This window comes from Malurus melanocephalus, unplaced genomic scaffold, assembly GCF_030028575.1.
Source record: "Malurus melanocephalus ecotype Western Australia unplaced genomic scaffold, MMel_1.1 scaffold_9, whole genome shotgun sequence".
Taxonomy (NCBI): Eukaryota; Metazoa; Chordata; class Aves; order Passeriformes; family Maluridae; genus Malurus; species Malurus melanocephalus.
The window spans coordinates 2,322,583-2,340,543 of record NW_026623241.1 but is presented as its reverse complement, the minus strand read 5'-3'; the positions used below and the strand labels follow the sequence as shown (position 1 = coordinate 2,340,543).

The window sequence follows — 17,961 nt, the reverse complement described above, 5'->3', positions numbered from 1 at the left end:
CCTTCTGGAATTGGGAAATGAGGTCTCTTGTCATTGCCAGTATGCTCAGTTTGGCTCCTCAGCTGCTGTGATAGTGCAGTGAGGCAGGTCATGTGCCATGTGTCTCTGGAGAATGGGCAGATTCTGGCTTGAGAGAATTGTTTTGTTTCAGGTTAAATTTCAATGGTATCTTGGTTTCATGTGCTAAATGATTTTCGTTGTAGTTGGAGATCAAGTTCAGTAATTGGTGGCTGCTCTGTAAACCTTGAAATGTCTCAGAAATGGGGGGAAAAGAATGGAGCAACATAAAACTTGTCTTTCCTTTGCAAGACTTAAACGTTAGGAAAGGCTTAAATTACATTGTCAGGAATAGATCAAAAGGAATTAGATTTGTGTTGTTTAGAGAAGGATGAGAGAGGGTATAAGCCTTGTGCTGTTGGAAGGTAGTAGTAGAGAGGATGGTAATCCATTGTGTTTTATTGCCACTGGGAGTATTGCACAAAATAGTACACTTACCTTGCAATAAGGGTGATCCAGGCTGTGTACAGAGGAGAGAATATGAGAAGTTAAGGCCTGGGGCAGATTGCCGAGAAAGTTTTGTGTTCTCTTTCTGGAAAATTTTGGAAAAAAATGGGATAAAAATTGGTCTGGTTGTGCTTTTGTCAGTGACACTGAGCTCAGACAMTCCTTTGGAGTTCCCTTTTGCTCAGAGCTAYRTGGTTTGTACCCTGAGTTCTGTAARTGMTAAGATGTACTTGCCAAATACCTGTTTCTTCACTTAAATGAACCTGCAAAGTAAACACACTGTTTTAATATCTTGTGTTACTAATCCACAGCTGGTCTTCTTCGGAGTTTGACTTGAATGAAATCCGCCTGATAGTTTACCAAGACTGTGAGAGGAGAGGCAGACAGGTCTTATTCGATTCGAAAGCAGTCCGCAAAATTGATGAAGCTGTGGTTCAGGTATGAAATGTTAATTTTGCTGTTGTTCTACTGCACTTTTCCTTTCCAAAAGCAATTATTTTAATAGGACAGTGTCAGCTTCTTAATCTTGTGATCTTTCACTGGGATTGCTGCAACAAGAGTGTGTTAGATTAYAAAAAGTCTGTGAACATATCTGGTATTGGTTATTTATGATACAAATACGGTATTCAAACTTAACAACTTAGATGAGATTTGCTTGCSGGCAAAGAAATCTATTTCCCTTAAAGCTGAGTATTTCTTGAGCCTTTCCAATATTGACTGGGTTTGCTTTTTGTTGTTGGCCCTGGCTTTGAATCCCTTTGTTCCTATGATGTCTATCATGTGTGTAAAGGTGTTTGTTTCTTTTTCCTTTGGTGTTTGGATTAGTGAAGTTGTTGTCTTGATGTGAATTAAAACAAGTTCACTAGCTAACCRTGTTGTATTGCCAAGTATGACATAACAAGAATGACACATGGCAATATATATGGCCATGTAAGTTTTGGTGACACATAGAAGCAATACCAGATTCTGTCAAGATGCAAGTTCTTTTTGCTTCTCTCCAAGTGCACAAATTGTGGAGTAAAGCTTTCCGCAAACTTAGGTCATTTTATGATCAGTAAACCAGTAGTGTTTTCTGTTTTGTTGTAGTTTTGCTTGTTTTTTTCCTGCTGCTTCTGTGTTTCTTTTCTACATTGGTTTTTTTTTTCCATTTTTTTGTTTGTTTTGAAGTTTTTTTTAGAACCAACAGCTTCAGCTTATTAGACTAGCATGGTTTATTGTTGAGTTTTATATAAACCCATCTAAGAGATATAAGAATAGTCACAACCTGTAGAAATTACTTATGAAGATACTTAAAATGCAACAATCTCTATTTCAGTCACACTGTAAATATGCCATTGTGCTGAATCAGTAAGACTGATGAGCATCATCAGCTGACGTCTGATCATCTACTTAAGAGCATAAATGGGTCAGACTGGTTGTTAATCTTGCTTCCCCTCTTCTCCCATCCCCCTCCCAAAAKCAAGGTCATTACTTTGTATCTTAAAGTTGTTTTAAAACAAGCAGCATGTTAGCAAAAAATGTTTCTGTCTTCATTTAAATGCTCAAAGTATTCCACTTGTTTGAATACTTTAGCTGAAAGTTAACTACAAAATCTCCTATCAGAAACTCTCTATGCAACACTGACATAAAACAGATTATAACCTCCTTCACAACACATGATACAGGCTATAATCTGCTTTCTAGCCATGCACTAATCTTTAAAACAGCCAAAGTACTTTGAATACCATGCATGCACATAGATGTTGAAAATTATTTTGGATGTTTGGTTGCTATCAAATAGCAAAACTCAAACTTGATTCATTTAGAATAAAGGCAAAATTACTCTCAAACTGTTCTGTTTAAACTGAAGAAAGAGTATGTGTGTACACTGTGCATTTTTCTGAAAGTAAAGCTTATTCACATTGAATATTCAAAAACATTGTTTGTTTTAACCTGTTAATTCTGCCAAATGATAGATTATACACCCCTTGTTTTTGCAGGCTACTCTTCTGTTTTAGAAATCCGTTTATCGTTTGGGGAGCAAAAGTTACATGCAATTAGAGTGATTAATTGTGCATGCAAATGATTACAGGAGTTGGTTTGTAAGAAACCCATAAACTGAGATTTTGTTTATGTAAGGTTTGGCAAATATTACGAAGAGTAATTCATAACAATTGGGAATGATCTTCCTGTGAAACTGACTAATTACTCAGGTTTTCACAACATCACACAAAATCAATCTGACAGGGTAAATGTGATCCACTTACACTGATACTGGCATTAAAAGCAAACAAACAAAAAAAAACAACAACAAACTGATACATATTCTTTTACCCATATAAGACCATTCTTTATTTCTGTTGCTTTCCTGTAGTTTTAAGAAAATTCTTGCCATGATTTGTTTAGAGATAGGAGTTCTCATATTTGCTTTAATAGTTTTTTTCACATTGTTCTGTTTTGACACAGAAAATGGCAGAMGAGGCTTCTGTAAAGACTGCTGCCAAGAACTGCCAAGCAAGCAATGGGAACAGTGTTTCTTCCCATAGCCCCTCAATAAGCTGTATGCAAAATGTCAAAGAGCAGATACCGAAGTATCAGGTAATATTTGTTACTTTGTTGCATTTATTTATCCTTTTGACTGAAGAAGTTAGCTTATGAAAGCCTTCACTTAGGTGAATTGAATAACTTGGGCTTCTGTAACATTGCAAGTTGTGAACCTTGAGGTATCTATCCGTAAAGTGTTGTAGAATAAGAACACGTGTGGATGCATCTTAACCTTTTGGTCTATCTTGGTCTTGCCTTTCATGGAATTGTGAAATAGATCTGATAGCATTTTGTCATAAGAAGCACTATTCTATTCTCTGTTCTTGTCTACTTAGGATTCAGGTCAGTTCTGAAGAAGCTGTTGAACATGGTATATTAAGAGTCCCTTTCATCTGTCTTACAATTAACACTAAATTTTTAGGTACTCTGGCTCTTTCTCAGTAAAAGCATGGGCATTTCACCTAGAAAAATGAAATCTGAAGCATGTATAGATTAAGGTGGGAAAAGAAAATAATTATATTTAAGTTAATTCTGAAGAAAATCACCTTCAACAAATTCTTTTTCATATTTGATATTGATGATCAGTCTTTGAAACAAAGTCTAAAGACTGCATTCCTAAATATAATCACAAATTATTTTCCAATAAAAAAGCATTTCCAAGAAGCTTTCTACAAGGGCGGGGAGGATGAATTTACTTATCTGAATAAGGAAGTTTATTTTTTGTGAATCCAGACTACAGAATCCAAGTTCTGTTAACATTTACAGCATTTATCAAATACTCTGTTATATGGGAATGTTGCTAGACACAGCTATTTCTTTGGAAATGCAGTAGATCTTTTTTCCTCTTTCTTGCCTTTGGAGGTCCCTCTGGAGCAAGGGTAGCACTGCTCATCTGGTGAGCAAAATGGACGATGTTTTTCTTCTGTACTTGGTTAAATCCATACTGAGTGCACACTGGTCTTACTCTGCATGGAAAAGATGAACTTTGTATACTCCATTCTAAATGCATCACTGTGGCTCTATATTGGGTTGAAATAGCATGCCAAGTTATTTTTTACTTTGCTGTTTCCGTCTTCTTGTTTGTGTAGTATACCAGACCAGCCTCTGATATCAATATGCTGGGAGAAATGATGTTTGGCTCGGTGGCAATGAGTTACAAAGGCTCCACCTTGAAAATTCACTACATACGGTGAGTGTCCTTTTCTGTGATGCACTGTCTTGTCAGGCACTTGGAATTGATGACTCACTGAAATGACTGTTTATCCTTTCAGCTCTCCCCCACAGCTGATGATAAGTAAAGTCTTCTCAGCCAGGGTAGGAAGCTTCAGTGGAAGCAACAATAAGTAAGAACATCTTTTTTATATATAATTTTTTCCTTTCCCATCCAGCGCAGTTGCCTGTCTTCCTTTTGTCTTTTGTAGTCCTGGTAAGAAAATCAGGAAGACAGCTGTGGAGAAAAATTCTCTTAATAGATCCTAGTTAGACCATCCAAGTTTTTAATTTAAAAAAAAAATCTCCAAGGGTTTGCTTCTTATTTTGTCCAAGACATGCAATAAAGTTCAGAGGTCAGGTCAATCAAAGCTTCTGTTGCTTCTTGCTGTTGGAAGGGTGAGGAAGGGATATGTTAAGAATGCTTTGTGTCCCTGTATCCCACTTCTGTTTCCTTCAGAAAATATTCTGTTCTGTTTTACCTCTTCTCCAAAATGGGCAAATGTGAATAAACGGAACCCCAAATCTGACGAAAAGAAACTTCTAATAATTTGGATATAAAAAACAAATGCYTATTTCCTCCCAGTTTCAGAAACCTACTTGTCCTTGAATTTGATTGTAAAGTTAATGTTCAGCCTTCTTTTTTAAATAAAATGAACCTAATTCTTAAGCTAATATTAATGCCTACTGATCACATTCTTAAGGACCACTGGCTTTTCCCCCTATTTTAGCTTGCAAGATAGCTTTGAATACATCAACCAAGATCCCAGTCTGGGAAAGCTGAGCTCGAATCAGAATGGTTTGGGAACCTGTCGGAGTGGAAATAATTTAGGTAAATATTTCCAGGTTCTATGTCTTTCTGACAACACGAGGCCATCTGTTCATTCAGTTTTGGCTTTTTTTCCCAGTACATCACCTCCTTGGTTTTTTATTTACCTTTTTTTGTATTTTTTTTACCCCTTTTTTATTTTTTTTTTCATTTTTTTCCATTTTTTCTACATTGCTTTTGTTTCCTAGGTGTGTTACAGCTGTGTAGCAGCAAACTGCTGCAGGGTGTGTCTGAAGGAGGTCCCCTCCGGCTCATYCGCAGTGCTTCTTTCTTTGCAGGTTTGTGTGGAATGCCAGCCACAGTGTGACCCATCCATATGCACACAAAAATCCAGCTCATTCTGATTCTTTGCAGGATATACATAATTAGTCTCTAGAAACAGAGGGCTAAAATAGGGGCAACAGTTGTATCTGGCATATACTCATTTCTTTTGAAAAAATGACTAAATTGCTGTGTTTAATTTTAAAAATGCTTTGATGCAATGTTTTCAAAGATGAATTAGCCCTTAYGTTTCTTAGAGAACTTATGTTTCTTGGCTTACTGCTGGTTTCTTGCTAATGTGCAGGTGTCTTGCTGGTGTACGGTTCTTTCTTCTCTTATCTCTTCTACTTTTGTTTTAATTTGATGGCAGATATTCAGAATTCTTGAGCTAAGTCTGGGAGGCTTTAGGGATTTTTTTTCTTTAGCAATATAAATTTTGTCAATTCTCAAAATATAAAGTCTCCTTTTGCAGGCAGAATGATGATCCAGGCAGGTGGGTAGATCTTAGGCCTAATTACTTCTGCTAACTGCACAAATGTGACCTGAAATACCAATGCARTTTCTTCACAGCCTTTGCAAATCTTGCATGCTCTACAATTTGAGTGGCTCTGCACTACTAACACTTCAAAGTAATGGGATATAGCCTAAATGTTTCCTACTGTGAGGCTTTGTGGACAGTAAATCTCTGCTTGGCAAGTGAAACATAAGCTTTTAATGGACYTTTGTGCTAGACTATTTCATTATGATCTTAACCTGTGTTAAATGGCAATCTTGCATATTCAAAAGTTTATCAAGAGTGACAGATGAGGGTGCCACCAGCCCTCACTTTCAAAGCATATCTGATTTCTGATAATACAAACTGTATTCATTTTCTTAAGCTCCTTAGAGATGTTTTTACATTTACATTGGGCAAATAACCTTCCTCTAGTAGCATGATACTCGGCATAGACTACTATTTGCTGCCACTTCTCTTCACACCATACTGCCGATTTTGAGCAACTGTACGGGATGTAATTTGTTTGGTGTATGACCTTTAAACTTAAATATTTTTTTAAAATGCTGACAAATAGTGTGATGAGTTATGTAATATTTTCTATTGATCTGGTCTGTTACAGCACACAGCACACCTGTTGATATGCCTAGCAGAGGACAAAATGAGGACAGAGACAGCGGCATTGCTCGGTCAGGTATCTGCTGTCTATCTTGTTTGCCTGCTTTTGTAATTGTTACAATTCTTTGGTGCAGTGATTCAGCTGAAATACAGACACCTCGTGACCTGTAAAGCCATAATCGTTTTATCTGCTACGTGGTTTGCATTCTGCATTTGCCCCAAGCCTTAATTTCAAGAATATTTGTAATTATATTTGTTTACAGCCACCCTGTTCTGAGTTCTTAACCAGTTTATGATTTTGAGGAAGAACTGATTGGAGCCTTTACTAGAGCAAATGAAGAGAAATATTTTTTGCACTGAATAGGAAAATGATGTCAGAAGACCAGAAGCTGTCCTCTCTATTGTGATGGGAGGGCAACAATTCTTGGGACTGAGCAATTTTAATAAGAAAAATTTGTATGTTCTGGAAGGGAAGATCTACTTCACAACAAGTTGTCCTCAGGCAGTAAGATTTATTAAGAGTAATTGTCTCTCCTGTTGCAAGTCAGTTATGTGAAAAAGATCAGCAAGCAAGAACCATATTTTGAGAAATTGTTCCCACTTAGAGTATGAAGAAAAATATTTAACTAACACCTGTTTGTAACTCAYTGTATGTGGGGTTTCTTGCTTTCTTCATAGCATCTCTGAGCAGTCTTCTGGTTACTCCTTTTCCATCTCCAAGCTCTTCATCATCATCTTCTAGCAGCTACCAACGTCGCTGGCTCCGAAGTCAGACAACCAGTTTAGAGAATGGAATTATTCCAAGGTGGTGAGTGCAGCACTGTTCTTCRGTGTACAACAGCTGTTTGGTAGTAATTTAAGCTAAATAGAACTTAAGCCTCTTTTCTTTATAAGTACAAATCCTGTTATTAAATGTTCTCAACTCAAGGTATCTTCTATGCATGTTACATAAGCTTGTGAATATAAAGAAAGATTAAGTTTTGTCTTCAAAGCCTAGTTTGAAATACAATTGTTTTTATTGAATATGAGGGCTGTGTATGAATGTGGTATGGATGTATGGCTGTGCGTGAAGCCATATTCTGAAAAACAAACTAAACTSTTTCTGAAGGAGCAGAGCATCCTATTGAGATGAAAGGGACTGTAGCAGCACTGCTGCCATAATTACTTTATACTATGATGAAGTCTGACTAGTGAGCAGTTAGTGAAATTTTGGAGTAATAGCCCATGACGACTCTCTTGGCTGGTACAGGATGTTCCTGATGTGACTTCTGCCAAAACAGGAAGAAAAAAAAAGCTRTGATCAAAAAGCTTGGCTTCTGTTTTGGAATTTTATTAGCTTTTGTAGCTCAGTGGCATAACAAAGCGTGGAATGCAGCAGACTTTTCATAGCTAAYAAGCAAATTCTTCCCTTGTCATTTGCAAAATAGCAAATGGTCCTCGATTATCCTCTCTTTGTACTCATCCACCTGTATCCAGAGACAGCATGGAAGTGGAGACCTACAAGAAAATTCGTTGTATTTGGCCTTTCTCCCTTTTCACTGTTTTCAGTTAAGAGAAGCATAAAAGCTGCCAGTTAAAATATGTAGTCAGTTAAAAAAAAATTTAACCTCGTTTGAAAAGACTTCTTTCCCTAGTGTCAACCAACACTTGCAGCTTTTTTCTAGATATGCTTAGTGAATCATTTTTAACATGAAGAATCGTRCCATGGTACTAATGTAGCAGTCGTGCTTTCTAAATTACACTAGCAGTTGAGAATAAGCTAATAAACATTTTGCTCTGAGTAAACTGAAGCAGTTTTTAATCTAATTTTCTAAAGAAACAAGGTTGAGCGCAACCTATGTAAAAAAGGTTAAATCATCTAGAGTAAATAAGACCATTCCAGCTCAGTTTAAGAAGTTGCTTAAGATTCACAAATACAAATTTCTGCACAGTGTTCTGAAAGTTAAAAATTGTTTAGAGGAAAGTAGTCTCTTTGGACTGGTTATTCACTGTAGGCAATAGGATTTTTTCCCATGCTGAAGAACCTGTGCCGGGGAAAGAGACTTGAAATAGGACCATCACTATTTTCACTGCATTGAATTATTCTTGAACTGGGACTCTTTCTAAGCCAAAAAGCCTCTTCAGATACTTGCTTTCTGGTTACTTGCTAGAGAAACAGTAGGCTTCTGGTTGAATACTTCAGTGCCAGAGTTTGCACCCCAGTTTGTACAGCCAAGATTTGACAGTCTCTGTGCCTGATGTTTTAGGCCAATAGCTCAAAGAAATTGAGATGTCTTGTTGGAACTCCACATTGTCAATTGGCAAGCAAGCTGGCTTAGCAGCTTTGTTTTAAAGGTTTCTCTCTCAGACCTAAATTCTTCAGTTTCTGTTCCTGGGAAGCAGTACAAAAGCTTGTGATGTTTCTTAGATGCTGACTGACCATCCTTTCCCCACTTCCTTGGGAATTTGTCTCTGCATGCAAGTTCCTGAAGTTCAAATGAGGTTATGTTTTTGTCTTGAACTCTGTTTTCCCACAAGCTGGTTTTTGCTGGGGTTTTATTGTGTGTTTTATCCTGTGTTCATGGACTCATACCTCTGTGATGAGAAATTTTTGTGTATTTAACTTTGTCAAACCAATTAAACTGTAAACCATTTATTTTTAGAATGGACTTAGAGTGAATGCTTAGCCCTGAGCCTTTCCTTTTGTTAATTGCTTCATAGTGTTCTATAAATACTACAGACTCCATTTTAAGATAATTCTGATATAAAAAGACTTCAAACTTTTAATTACCTCTTACTGGTATTGCAGTCTTAACTTACAAAGAAACTCCAAAACCAAGCTACTTCCAGATGAGCTGCTGCTCAGAATGTCTCCATGGCTTTCTTGKCTTTTTTACCCTTTTCCTCTATCTCAGTAGATTAAAATCCATTATTCAGTAAGGTTCCTTCCAACACACATTTTGTCCATACTGTTTTACTTATTTATGCTTATAAATGATATATGTAGAAGATGTTTTTTCAGTGAAATTGATCCAAGATGCTTTACGCAAGAAAAAAATCACRATTTTGTAAACCCAGCAGTATCAATATCTAGCCACTACAGGGCTAGTATTTGTAAAAAAACAGGATAAGGGAATTGCCACCCTTTTGTATAATCACACTAAAACTTWCACTGGGGTGAGACTTGTGGATATCATCCACATCAGTTGTCTGTGCAAAGCACTAGCTTAGAATTTACGTGAGGTGACTGTGGAACTTGTCTGATTGAGTCTTGAAAATCTCCAAGGATATTCATCTTCTGGACAGTGCCCTCCCCTTGATTGACCATTTTTCCCTCATTTGATAATATTTACAAACTCACTTAAGGTGTGTTTTGATCCATAGGCCAGGCTGRTAATCAAAACATCGAGCAGTATTGATCCTAGTAGCAGCCCATGTGTAATATTGAGAAGAGACATAATTGTTGAAACAAATGTGGTAGAACTATCAAGGGAATAAACAGAACTTGAGGAAATAATAATGATTGTAAAATAGCCACTGGGTGGGTGATTTTTTTTTGCTCTCTGGTATTTTTTTCATAGTTTTAAGCAGAAAACAAATCTTTTTAAGCTGAAGTCTACACAACTTTGAGCTGGGCAAATGTATTTAGGCATTAACTTTGTGTTTTCACAGTAATTACTGTGTGATGACCTTTTGTCCTCAGTGAAAATGGGATGTTTTACTTTGTATGCAAACGAAATGCAAACATCCATCTTAGATGCYGGAAGAATATAGGTAGTATAGAGTATATGTTTCCCAGCTTCCCTCAGGAGCAGCAGTAGAGTTTCAAGAGCATCATAGATGCATCACATACAATCATAATCAAAAGAGGTTAAAGGTAACTTTGGAGCTGTGAACTGCATCCAGCACTCAAGCTCCTTTCTAGGTGCTCAGCAGTGTATCTCTGTTCCCTTTTCTTCAACTCTCTCAAAGATAAATCCAGGAGGGAATCTAATAGTTGTGTTTCAGAGGAAAGTGTTTTCACCAGGCCTCTCTGGGAATTGTCTTCCTCCTGTTTGAACAGGCATATCCATCAAAATGTTAGGGRTCCTCTGTTAGAAAACATGTGACAGCAAAGCCTTATGTAGTCTGTCAAAGGAGTCCTATGAATTAATTGCCCTTTACTATATGRAGAGGTATGAATAGAAGCTGAATTACCTCTCACTTCCTTACAAATCTGTCTTACAGGTCCACTGAAGAAATGTTTAGTATGGCTGATGAAAGCTGTAGCTCCAATCCTGCAATGGTCCGGAGGAAGAAAATTGCAATCAGCATAATCTTTTCTCTGCCTGAAAATGAAGAAGCACAGAGAAACTTCCAGGATTTCTTTTTCTCTCACTTTCCTCTTTTTGAGTCTCACATGAACAAGCTGAAATATGCAATAGAAAAGGTACAGAATACTAATTTGGCATAGTATGGTAAAATAGATGTCAATCAGAATGAAGTATTCTAGAATCTGATAGATGAAGAGTGGGAGAAGGTGCGTGGTTTCAAGCTTGCCTCCCTCCTTACACATGCAGTCTTGAGCTTGAGCCCAGTGTAGGAACTCAGCATTTGCTGAAAGCGGTGCAGTTTCTTTTCWAGACAGAATTAGAATGGAGAGTTTTATGCTATGGGTGGTTTTTCTTTCCTTCTTGCCATATTTCACTGAGGTTTTCTTGACTCCCTGGAGACTGTGGAAATGATGGTACTCTATCCTTTCATGCAGTGTCTAAAAGAGAGACACAAAGTACTTGTAGTTATCTTCTTACTCAGAAATGTTCTCTTTTGCCTTGTCCAGTATTAGGGATTGGTTTCTTGTGAGGTGGAGGGAGGTTGGCAATTATTGCTGTCCTGAGTGGCTGTATAGGACTGGGACTAGATCTTAGTGATTTTGACATGTTAATGAAGCTTAAAAAGATGAAGAATGTGAATCCTTTAAGCAGCTGTTTTGTGTCTTTAACTCTTAATCAAGGCCATGATCTCATGTAGAAAAATAGCAGAATCCAGCCAGAGAGTGCAGGTTTATATCAGCCGTGTCATGGATGCCCTGGGAGAATTCAGGTGAGTTGATGGAATTCTGAATTACAAGGAGAGCACTTTTCATGCCCCTTGAAAGATATTTGTCACTTTCAGTTTTATGCAACTGAATGCAAGGTCTTGTATTTTAGACAGTCTTGAAGTTAACGTGAATGAATTTTCTGCATTGGGTGTTGGGTAAATGTTTTYAGAAAACTGTAGCAAAACCAACTTAGTCGTTTTCCAAATGAAAGTAGTTCTCACATGTTCCTGGGACTGTCAGTTAAAGTCTAAATATCTCATCAAGAAATGGCTTCTGCTGATGCCTGTACAGTCGGGTAGATGTACTCAGGCAGATGAATTGTCTGCTCCTAGCCATAGATACTAAACAATGTAACTGGCAAGAAAGTTGCAGTCAAAAGCTCTCTTTTTCATACTTAAGARAGGAAGGAATGGTCAAAGGCTAAGAAAGTCAGCCCAGGAGAGAGAGAAGACTTTAAGGAATGGAGTTATCGTAATATCTGGAGTGTGCAATTGAATCCCTGCAATGAACAGAATGGGTTTTTTCCCCTCAAATGTAATTCTGAATGGTTTCTCTGAATAAAAGGCACACGGGAATGCAAGAAGGGGAAGCCAAATATGTAATTCATATGAAGACACTAGGTTACTGAATTAAACAGTGTTCTGGACACTAGTAATTACTGGAAGAGTAAAATGTCTTTGTTTTTAAGTCTCCTAGATCTTACAAAAAATAAACTACAATCTGGACAACWGAAGAGGAAAGGGGCTACTTGTGTTTATTTGCAAGATTGAAATGTACATGTTAACACTTACTTTTTGGGAATTTTCTTTGAGCAGAGTTACCATCTGGAATCTATATTCTGTTCCAAGGATTGCAGAGCCTGTGTGGCTTAATATGATGTCCAGCACCCTGGAAAAGAATCAGCTATGCCAGCGTTTTCTTAAAGAATTTACATTTCTGATAGAACAGATYAACAAAAACCAGTAAGCTTCCCCCACTCCCTTTTTCTTAAAAAAAAAAGCTTGTGTGCTTCCCAGTGTGAGTGAATATGTTAAAGCACTTAATGGGATTTTCTTTTGCTGGTGTCACTTTGGACCTACTTTTTTATTTCTAGGTTCTTTGCTGCTTTGTTGACCGCAGTGCTGACATATCATCTGGCTTGGGTCCCAACAGTGATGCCAGTTGACCATCCTCCCATCAAGGCCTTCTCTGAGAAGCGCACGTCGCAGTCGGTGAACATGCTGGCAAAATCCCACCCATATAACCCTCTCTGGGCACAGCTGGGTCAGTGTGGATTTTGGAAAGCTCCAGATTCTTCTACAACAATGTGTATCCATTCCTTTTAGATAAGAGCTACTTGTGATCCAGGTCACATTTGCTGCTACCATTAGGTGTCTTTTGCTTGGTTAATCAGAGTATTTGGAGGCCTCTTTGCATATCCTGCTTTTTTTTCTTCTTCCTTGTTGTCATTCTGTGTTAAACTGTCTGGTTAAGTAACTTGTTATAGAAGTACTAAGTCTGTGTAAGTGCTGTGAGTGGTCTGAGCAGTTTGGGAAAGAACAAGACAGAATAGATTGGATTGAGAAGAGGTATTTGGGCCTTGGAGTTCCCTTGTAGTTGAAAATGCCCTGGTTACCTCATTTTGTCTCTTTCTCACATAGCTAGGCAGCTGTGCAATAGATGAGCAGTGCGGCAACTCGCAGTACCACCATTCATTTACTGTTACGTGAATGGGCTTGGACCAAGATACTTTTCCATGCTGTGTGCCTCAGGCTGGTCTCTGACAAATATTTTATAGCATATAAATTGTCTTGATATTAAGGACTAGATAACTGATGTCAAATGAGTAGATGAATGAAAGCTGAGAAAGTAATTGTCAGTGGTAGATATTTGAAAAGTCCTCTTCTTCTTGGCAGCAGATGSGAATCTGACATCAGATCACTTTTCRCTTTAGCTGATATACTGTATTGCCATTTAAAATAACACGAGTGCACAGTAAGGCAGTGATGTGACTACTCTGTGATACTGGTGGTGTTTCTTGCTAATTGTCTCAGTTAGGCTTGTTATTCTCAGTTTGGCCATGTAGTTGTAGTGAATTGTTTCCTGGTTTAAGATGCCTTTTAAACATTATGCAGAGGTTAGAAGGGGAAATTAGAAGTGTGCTCTTGGTGTTGAGGACGGAGCCAGACCTGGAGTTATAAAAACCAGCTGGACTGGAGGCGTAAGCTCGGTAGTAGCTCTTGTGGTCGCTCCCAGGAGTCACCACTGGTGACTAGTCAGGAGTCTTTTTCTCTTTTTGTCTTGCCAAGTCCTCCGTGCCTGAACTCAAAATGCTCTCTGGCTTTGTTTCATTCTTACAGAGCCCAAAAAGCTGTTACTGGATGGTTGCAAAATCTGATTGTGAAAGTGAGATGTTGCCCTCTGCTGGTCTTTGAGGAAGAGGGAGGAAAAACAAAAAGTCAAGTCTTAATGCTTAAAAATGGAAATGACAGAGGATTTTAATGTACTTGTCTTTCCACCTTCAGAGCTTATGTTCATTACATATCAATTGCAATTACATACTGATACAATTTTAAGTCCCTCTGTCAGGGAGACATACTGTCTCTTAAAAATCAGCTTCGATCTAATGGTATGGTATTAACAAGTATTAAAATGGTGTGTTTTGAAGATCACAGTTTTGACTTTTTGTACTGTCTTATTAGTATTATATAAAAGCCAGTTGTGCAAATGAGCATGAAGCCTGAATCTGATTTCCATAGCAACTGTGCTCAACTCAAAAGTAAAACAATATATTCACATTTCATTTCCAAATTGCTTGTCCCTGTGGCCTGCCAGTCTTTGATATTAATGGAGTGGTCTGAAGCACACTTTTGGTTCCTGAGGAATGAATTTGCTGGCTTGTTAGGCCCTGGGGTTGTTGTAAGAGTGTTTCTAACTATGAGGAAAGGTGGCACCCCTGATGCCATCACCCAGGGGCCTCTCCAGTACATCACTGGCCTCATGGGAAATAGCATGTCTTAGCAAGGGAGACAGTAAGAGAGCCATGGAATTACTGTCCCACTGATCCTTATTTTGTAGGAATTATTCCTTTTATGTTCTGTATAGTGAGGAGGAAGTTAGACATAAAAGTGCCCTTTGGGTTTTTTTTTCGGTTGTGTTACTGTTGAAACCAGAGGCCCCCTTGCTCTTGGAAGAAACCTCTCTGAAGCTTTGATTATAACTTCAATATAGCGTTGCTTCTTGAGGTCTAGTACAAAATCCTGATGGCAAGCGCCGTCCAGAACAGAATTTGAGCAGCCCAGAGGAAGAATCTAGCACCTAAAAGCAGTCTGGTAGTTTAGCAGGTAGCTGATAAAGCCTCAAGGCGGGGAAGCCTGCTTTCCACGCTTTCGCGGGTGGCTGAAGAAAATTGAGCTTTTGCTGACTCTCTCCCATGTGCTGGTGAGATCAGCTATAGTTTGGTTAAGCCAAGACAGTTTAGGGGGTGTTCTCTGATGGATGTCAGGTGAAGACAACTGGCTTAACTCAACCTAGGAGTAGACACTTCTTGAGTTAGCTGATCTTTGTCCAATAGGGCATGTGAATATTCCCTCACTGGCTATTTATGTTTACTTCTCCCAGGGCTTTGGAGTAGAAAACCTTTAGCTGACAGATGATTGTAAGCAGCTAGAGGGTAATTGCCACTCTCACAAAGAAATACATTTAAAGTAGAATGCATACCACCTTAGTTCTGTTAAAAAAGCAGTTCTTCAGGATAAATGATCTAGCAGACAAGTAGTTCTTGGGGGTACTCAGATGATGTTGTAGTGCCTTTCACATTRTTTTTGTATTTTGATTTTCTACTTCTCCACTGTCCTCTGCTGAAGTTAAATGCTTGTATAAGTGAGGTTGGCTCCCACAAACACATCACGTGCCTTGGTCAATAAGGTAGTTCCATGCCTCTTTTTTCTGAACCTCATTTATTAAGCTAATTTTTTTCCTTTTTTTAATAGATATCTTAGTCCTGAAAAATTTAATTATGATTTTATCTGTGTAAAAATGCCTGAGTTGAGCAGAAAAGTCACTGCACTGAAACTGAATAACTTTGATATRAAAGAAAATGGGTAGAAAAATAATATAGCTTGCTTCAGAGTTTTGCTGGATCTGCATTCTTCTTTGCCTTCTCTTGTGTCAATTTCCAAGTGATAATATCTTGTAGGCATAGTGTAAATAAAAAACTTAATGGCTCTGAACAGAAAGAAAATGAGTAATAGCACATAATTTCTCACAAAACCACCAAAACACTTCTGGACAAAAGCCAGGTATAAGAAGCATTTGGGGACTTCCTTTGTTACTCTCTGTTAAAACTTTTCTGAATTTACTGTGAAAGAAATTTACTGTCTAATTTGTGTCCATAGTAAGTGCTTTTTCAAAATGTGCTGAATTTGAACAGTATAGGTTATATTCTAAAGTTTTGCTTTCCTGTGCAGGTGATCTCTATGGTGCCATAGGCTCTCCAGTTAGATTGACTCGAACTGTTATTGTTGGAAAACGCAAGGAGTTGGTGCAGCGCCTGCTCTACGTTCTAACTTACTTTATTCGGTGCTCTGAGCTGCAGGAAAATCAGCTGACGTGGAGTGAGAAGGCTGTGGAAGGAGAGCAGGTGCTAAATGGAAGCAAGATCACAACTGCACTAGAAAAGGGAGAGGTAGAGGAGTCTGATTATGTGGTTGTCACAGTTAAAARTGAACCTGCTCTTGTGCCTCCAATCCTACCTCCAAAGAATGATGGAAATAAGAGCAACAGTGTGGAGTGGGTGCATGAACTGGAAAGCCCTCAGGCTGTCCCAGTCTCTTCAAAAGAAAAGAAGGAAGCAATAGGAAAGGCTAGTCAGAGCTCTGAAACATCTGTTGACTGTCAAAGTAGCAACTTGTGTAAAGGAGGAGCTGATGGTAAGAGGAGAACTGTCATTGATACAGGACTTGTGTCCTACCACTCTGAAGAGTCATCTAAATTAGAGGATGTAATGGATGTAAAGAAGAACAAGAACCAGAATGAGAGAAAAGTGGAAAAGCAGTCTTCTAGTAGGTCATCTGCCCTACCTTGTCCTGAAAGGTCTGGCCACAGGAATTCACACTTAGAAAAGGTCACTTTTCAGATTGGAAGTTCAGCATCACCGGAGTCAGACTTAGAAACTCATAGAAGAGAAATGGAAGAAAATCTGAAGGCATTGATTAAAAATCCAGAGGTGGTACATTGTGCCTCTAGTTCCACAAATCTGACTGTGGGTGCTTCTCAGAATCAAGAAGACAGTTGTGAAGCTGCCTTTATACCCATCAGTAAACGTAATGTTTGTTATGCACAAACCCCACCATGTGAGGAGAAGGAAAGTATACTTAACCAACATATAGAAAGTAAAGGAACTGAAGTGAATTTAATGAACACAGTATCTAGTGAACTGCTTTTGCCCATGGATAACGTAGAAACTGTAAAATTGCCAAACATGAAAGAAAATAGAACTTTATGCTCTGCCAATCTGGAGAACTATTCTTCTGACTGCGTAGAAGCAGATTCTGCTGTCAAACAGGATTCCCCTAAAGTAGGTGCTAAAGATGTCCCCTATGGGGATTCTAGAAGGAAAACCTCCTTCAGAGTTGAAGGGGACATTCCAAGGAATGAGAGTTCAGACAGTGCTCTTGGAGCTAGTGATGAAGAAGGTGACTGTTGTATCCCTGATGAAGTGCATCATAACATCAGCAAACGACTTGAAGAATTTGCAGAAGTGGAACTTCCTTTACCAAGGTAAAGTAGTCTGATTAATTTAGAACTAAATGGAGTCAATGCTGTGGCTRCTTTGGAGTTGTTTAGAGTTTCAAGTCTGAAATCTTCTGGATCTTGACTAAGTTCCTTGCAAGCAAGTCAGTTTTTTGCAAACAGACAGCGATGTGGTTAGAATTCTTGCGGATTTGGCAAAAAATGAAAACAGAGCAGGTTTAGGGTAGTGAAGTTTTATGACAAAGGTATGCTTCAAGTGCCTAACAAAAGGTGATCAAACTTCTAATGTAAACTATCTGAAACATTAAATGTAGACATGTAGATAGAACATCAGAGGACAAGCAAAATGTTCCTTTAAAAGATAACTGTTTAGATTTGATATAATTGTTGAGTCAAATACTGATTTGGAATAAACATGGGCATCCTATTTGAAATCTTTTGAGCGTTGCAGGTGCAGATGGTGTTTGATTATGCTTAAGATCAGCTTATAGACTCGCCTTAAGCATGAGAATTGAAGAAAATTCAAATTTAGCAAAATTGTAAGCTGCAGAGTGGGGAGTTCATACATCCACAATGTAATGTGCATATAAATTTGCTTATTTACAATTTGAAGAAATCAATACATTGTTAAATTTCAGCTTTTAAAATTCTTGTTTCAAAGAGCACCAGTAGATGTTTGCTAATGTGAACATTTATGTACTTGGAGTACAACTGTTGATTAATATTAGCAGT

General features: G+C 38.1%; 1 protein-coding gene across 5 annotated transcripts in view; it reads left to right on the top strand.

Moving 5' to 3' along the window:
- The window catches only part of FNIP2 (folliculin interacting protein 2), a 50,497-nt gene that overhangs the window by 21,728 nt on the left and 10,808 nt on the right, over positions 1 to 17,961 (top strand). For 2 of the 5 annotated variants that reach the window (XM_057375633.1, XM_057375609.1), the window contains exons 2-14: positions 816 to 942; positions 2,950 to 3,081; positions 4,116 to 4,216; positions 4,299 to 4,370; positions 4,968 to 5,068; positions 5,254 to 5,343; positions 6,442 to 6,513; positions 7,116 to 7,245; positions 10,644 to 10,845; positions 11,410 to 11,498; positions 12,312 to 12,458; positions 12,590 to 12,759; positions 15,945 to 17,256. In XM_057375633.1, the coding sequence (XP_057231616.1) occupies positions 816 to 942; positions 2,950 to 3,081; positions 4,116 to 4,216; positions 4,299 to 4,370; positions 4,968 to 5,068; positions 5,254 to 5,343; positions 6,442 to 6,513; positions 7,116 to 7,245; positions 10,644 to 10,845; positions 11,410 to 11,498; positions 12,312 to 12,458; positions 12,590 to 12,759; positions 15,945 to 17,256 (2,745 nt within the window). The remainder of the gene's footprint in view (positions 1 to 815; positions 943 to 2,949; positions 3,082 to 4,115; positions 4,217 to 4,298; positions 4,371 to 4,967; positions 5,069 to 5,253; positions 5,344 to 6,441; positions 6,514 to 7,115; positions 7,246 to 10,643; positions 10,846 to 11,409; positions 11,499 to 12,311; positions 12,459 to 12,589; positions 12,760 to 15,944; positions 17,257 to 17,961) is intronic. The other 3 variants (XM_057375642.1, XM_057375625.1, XM_057375618.1) reach the window with 2 other exon arrangements.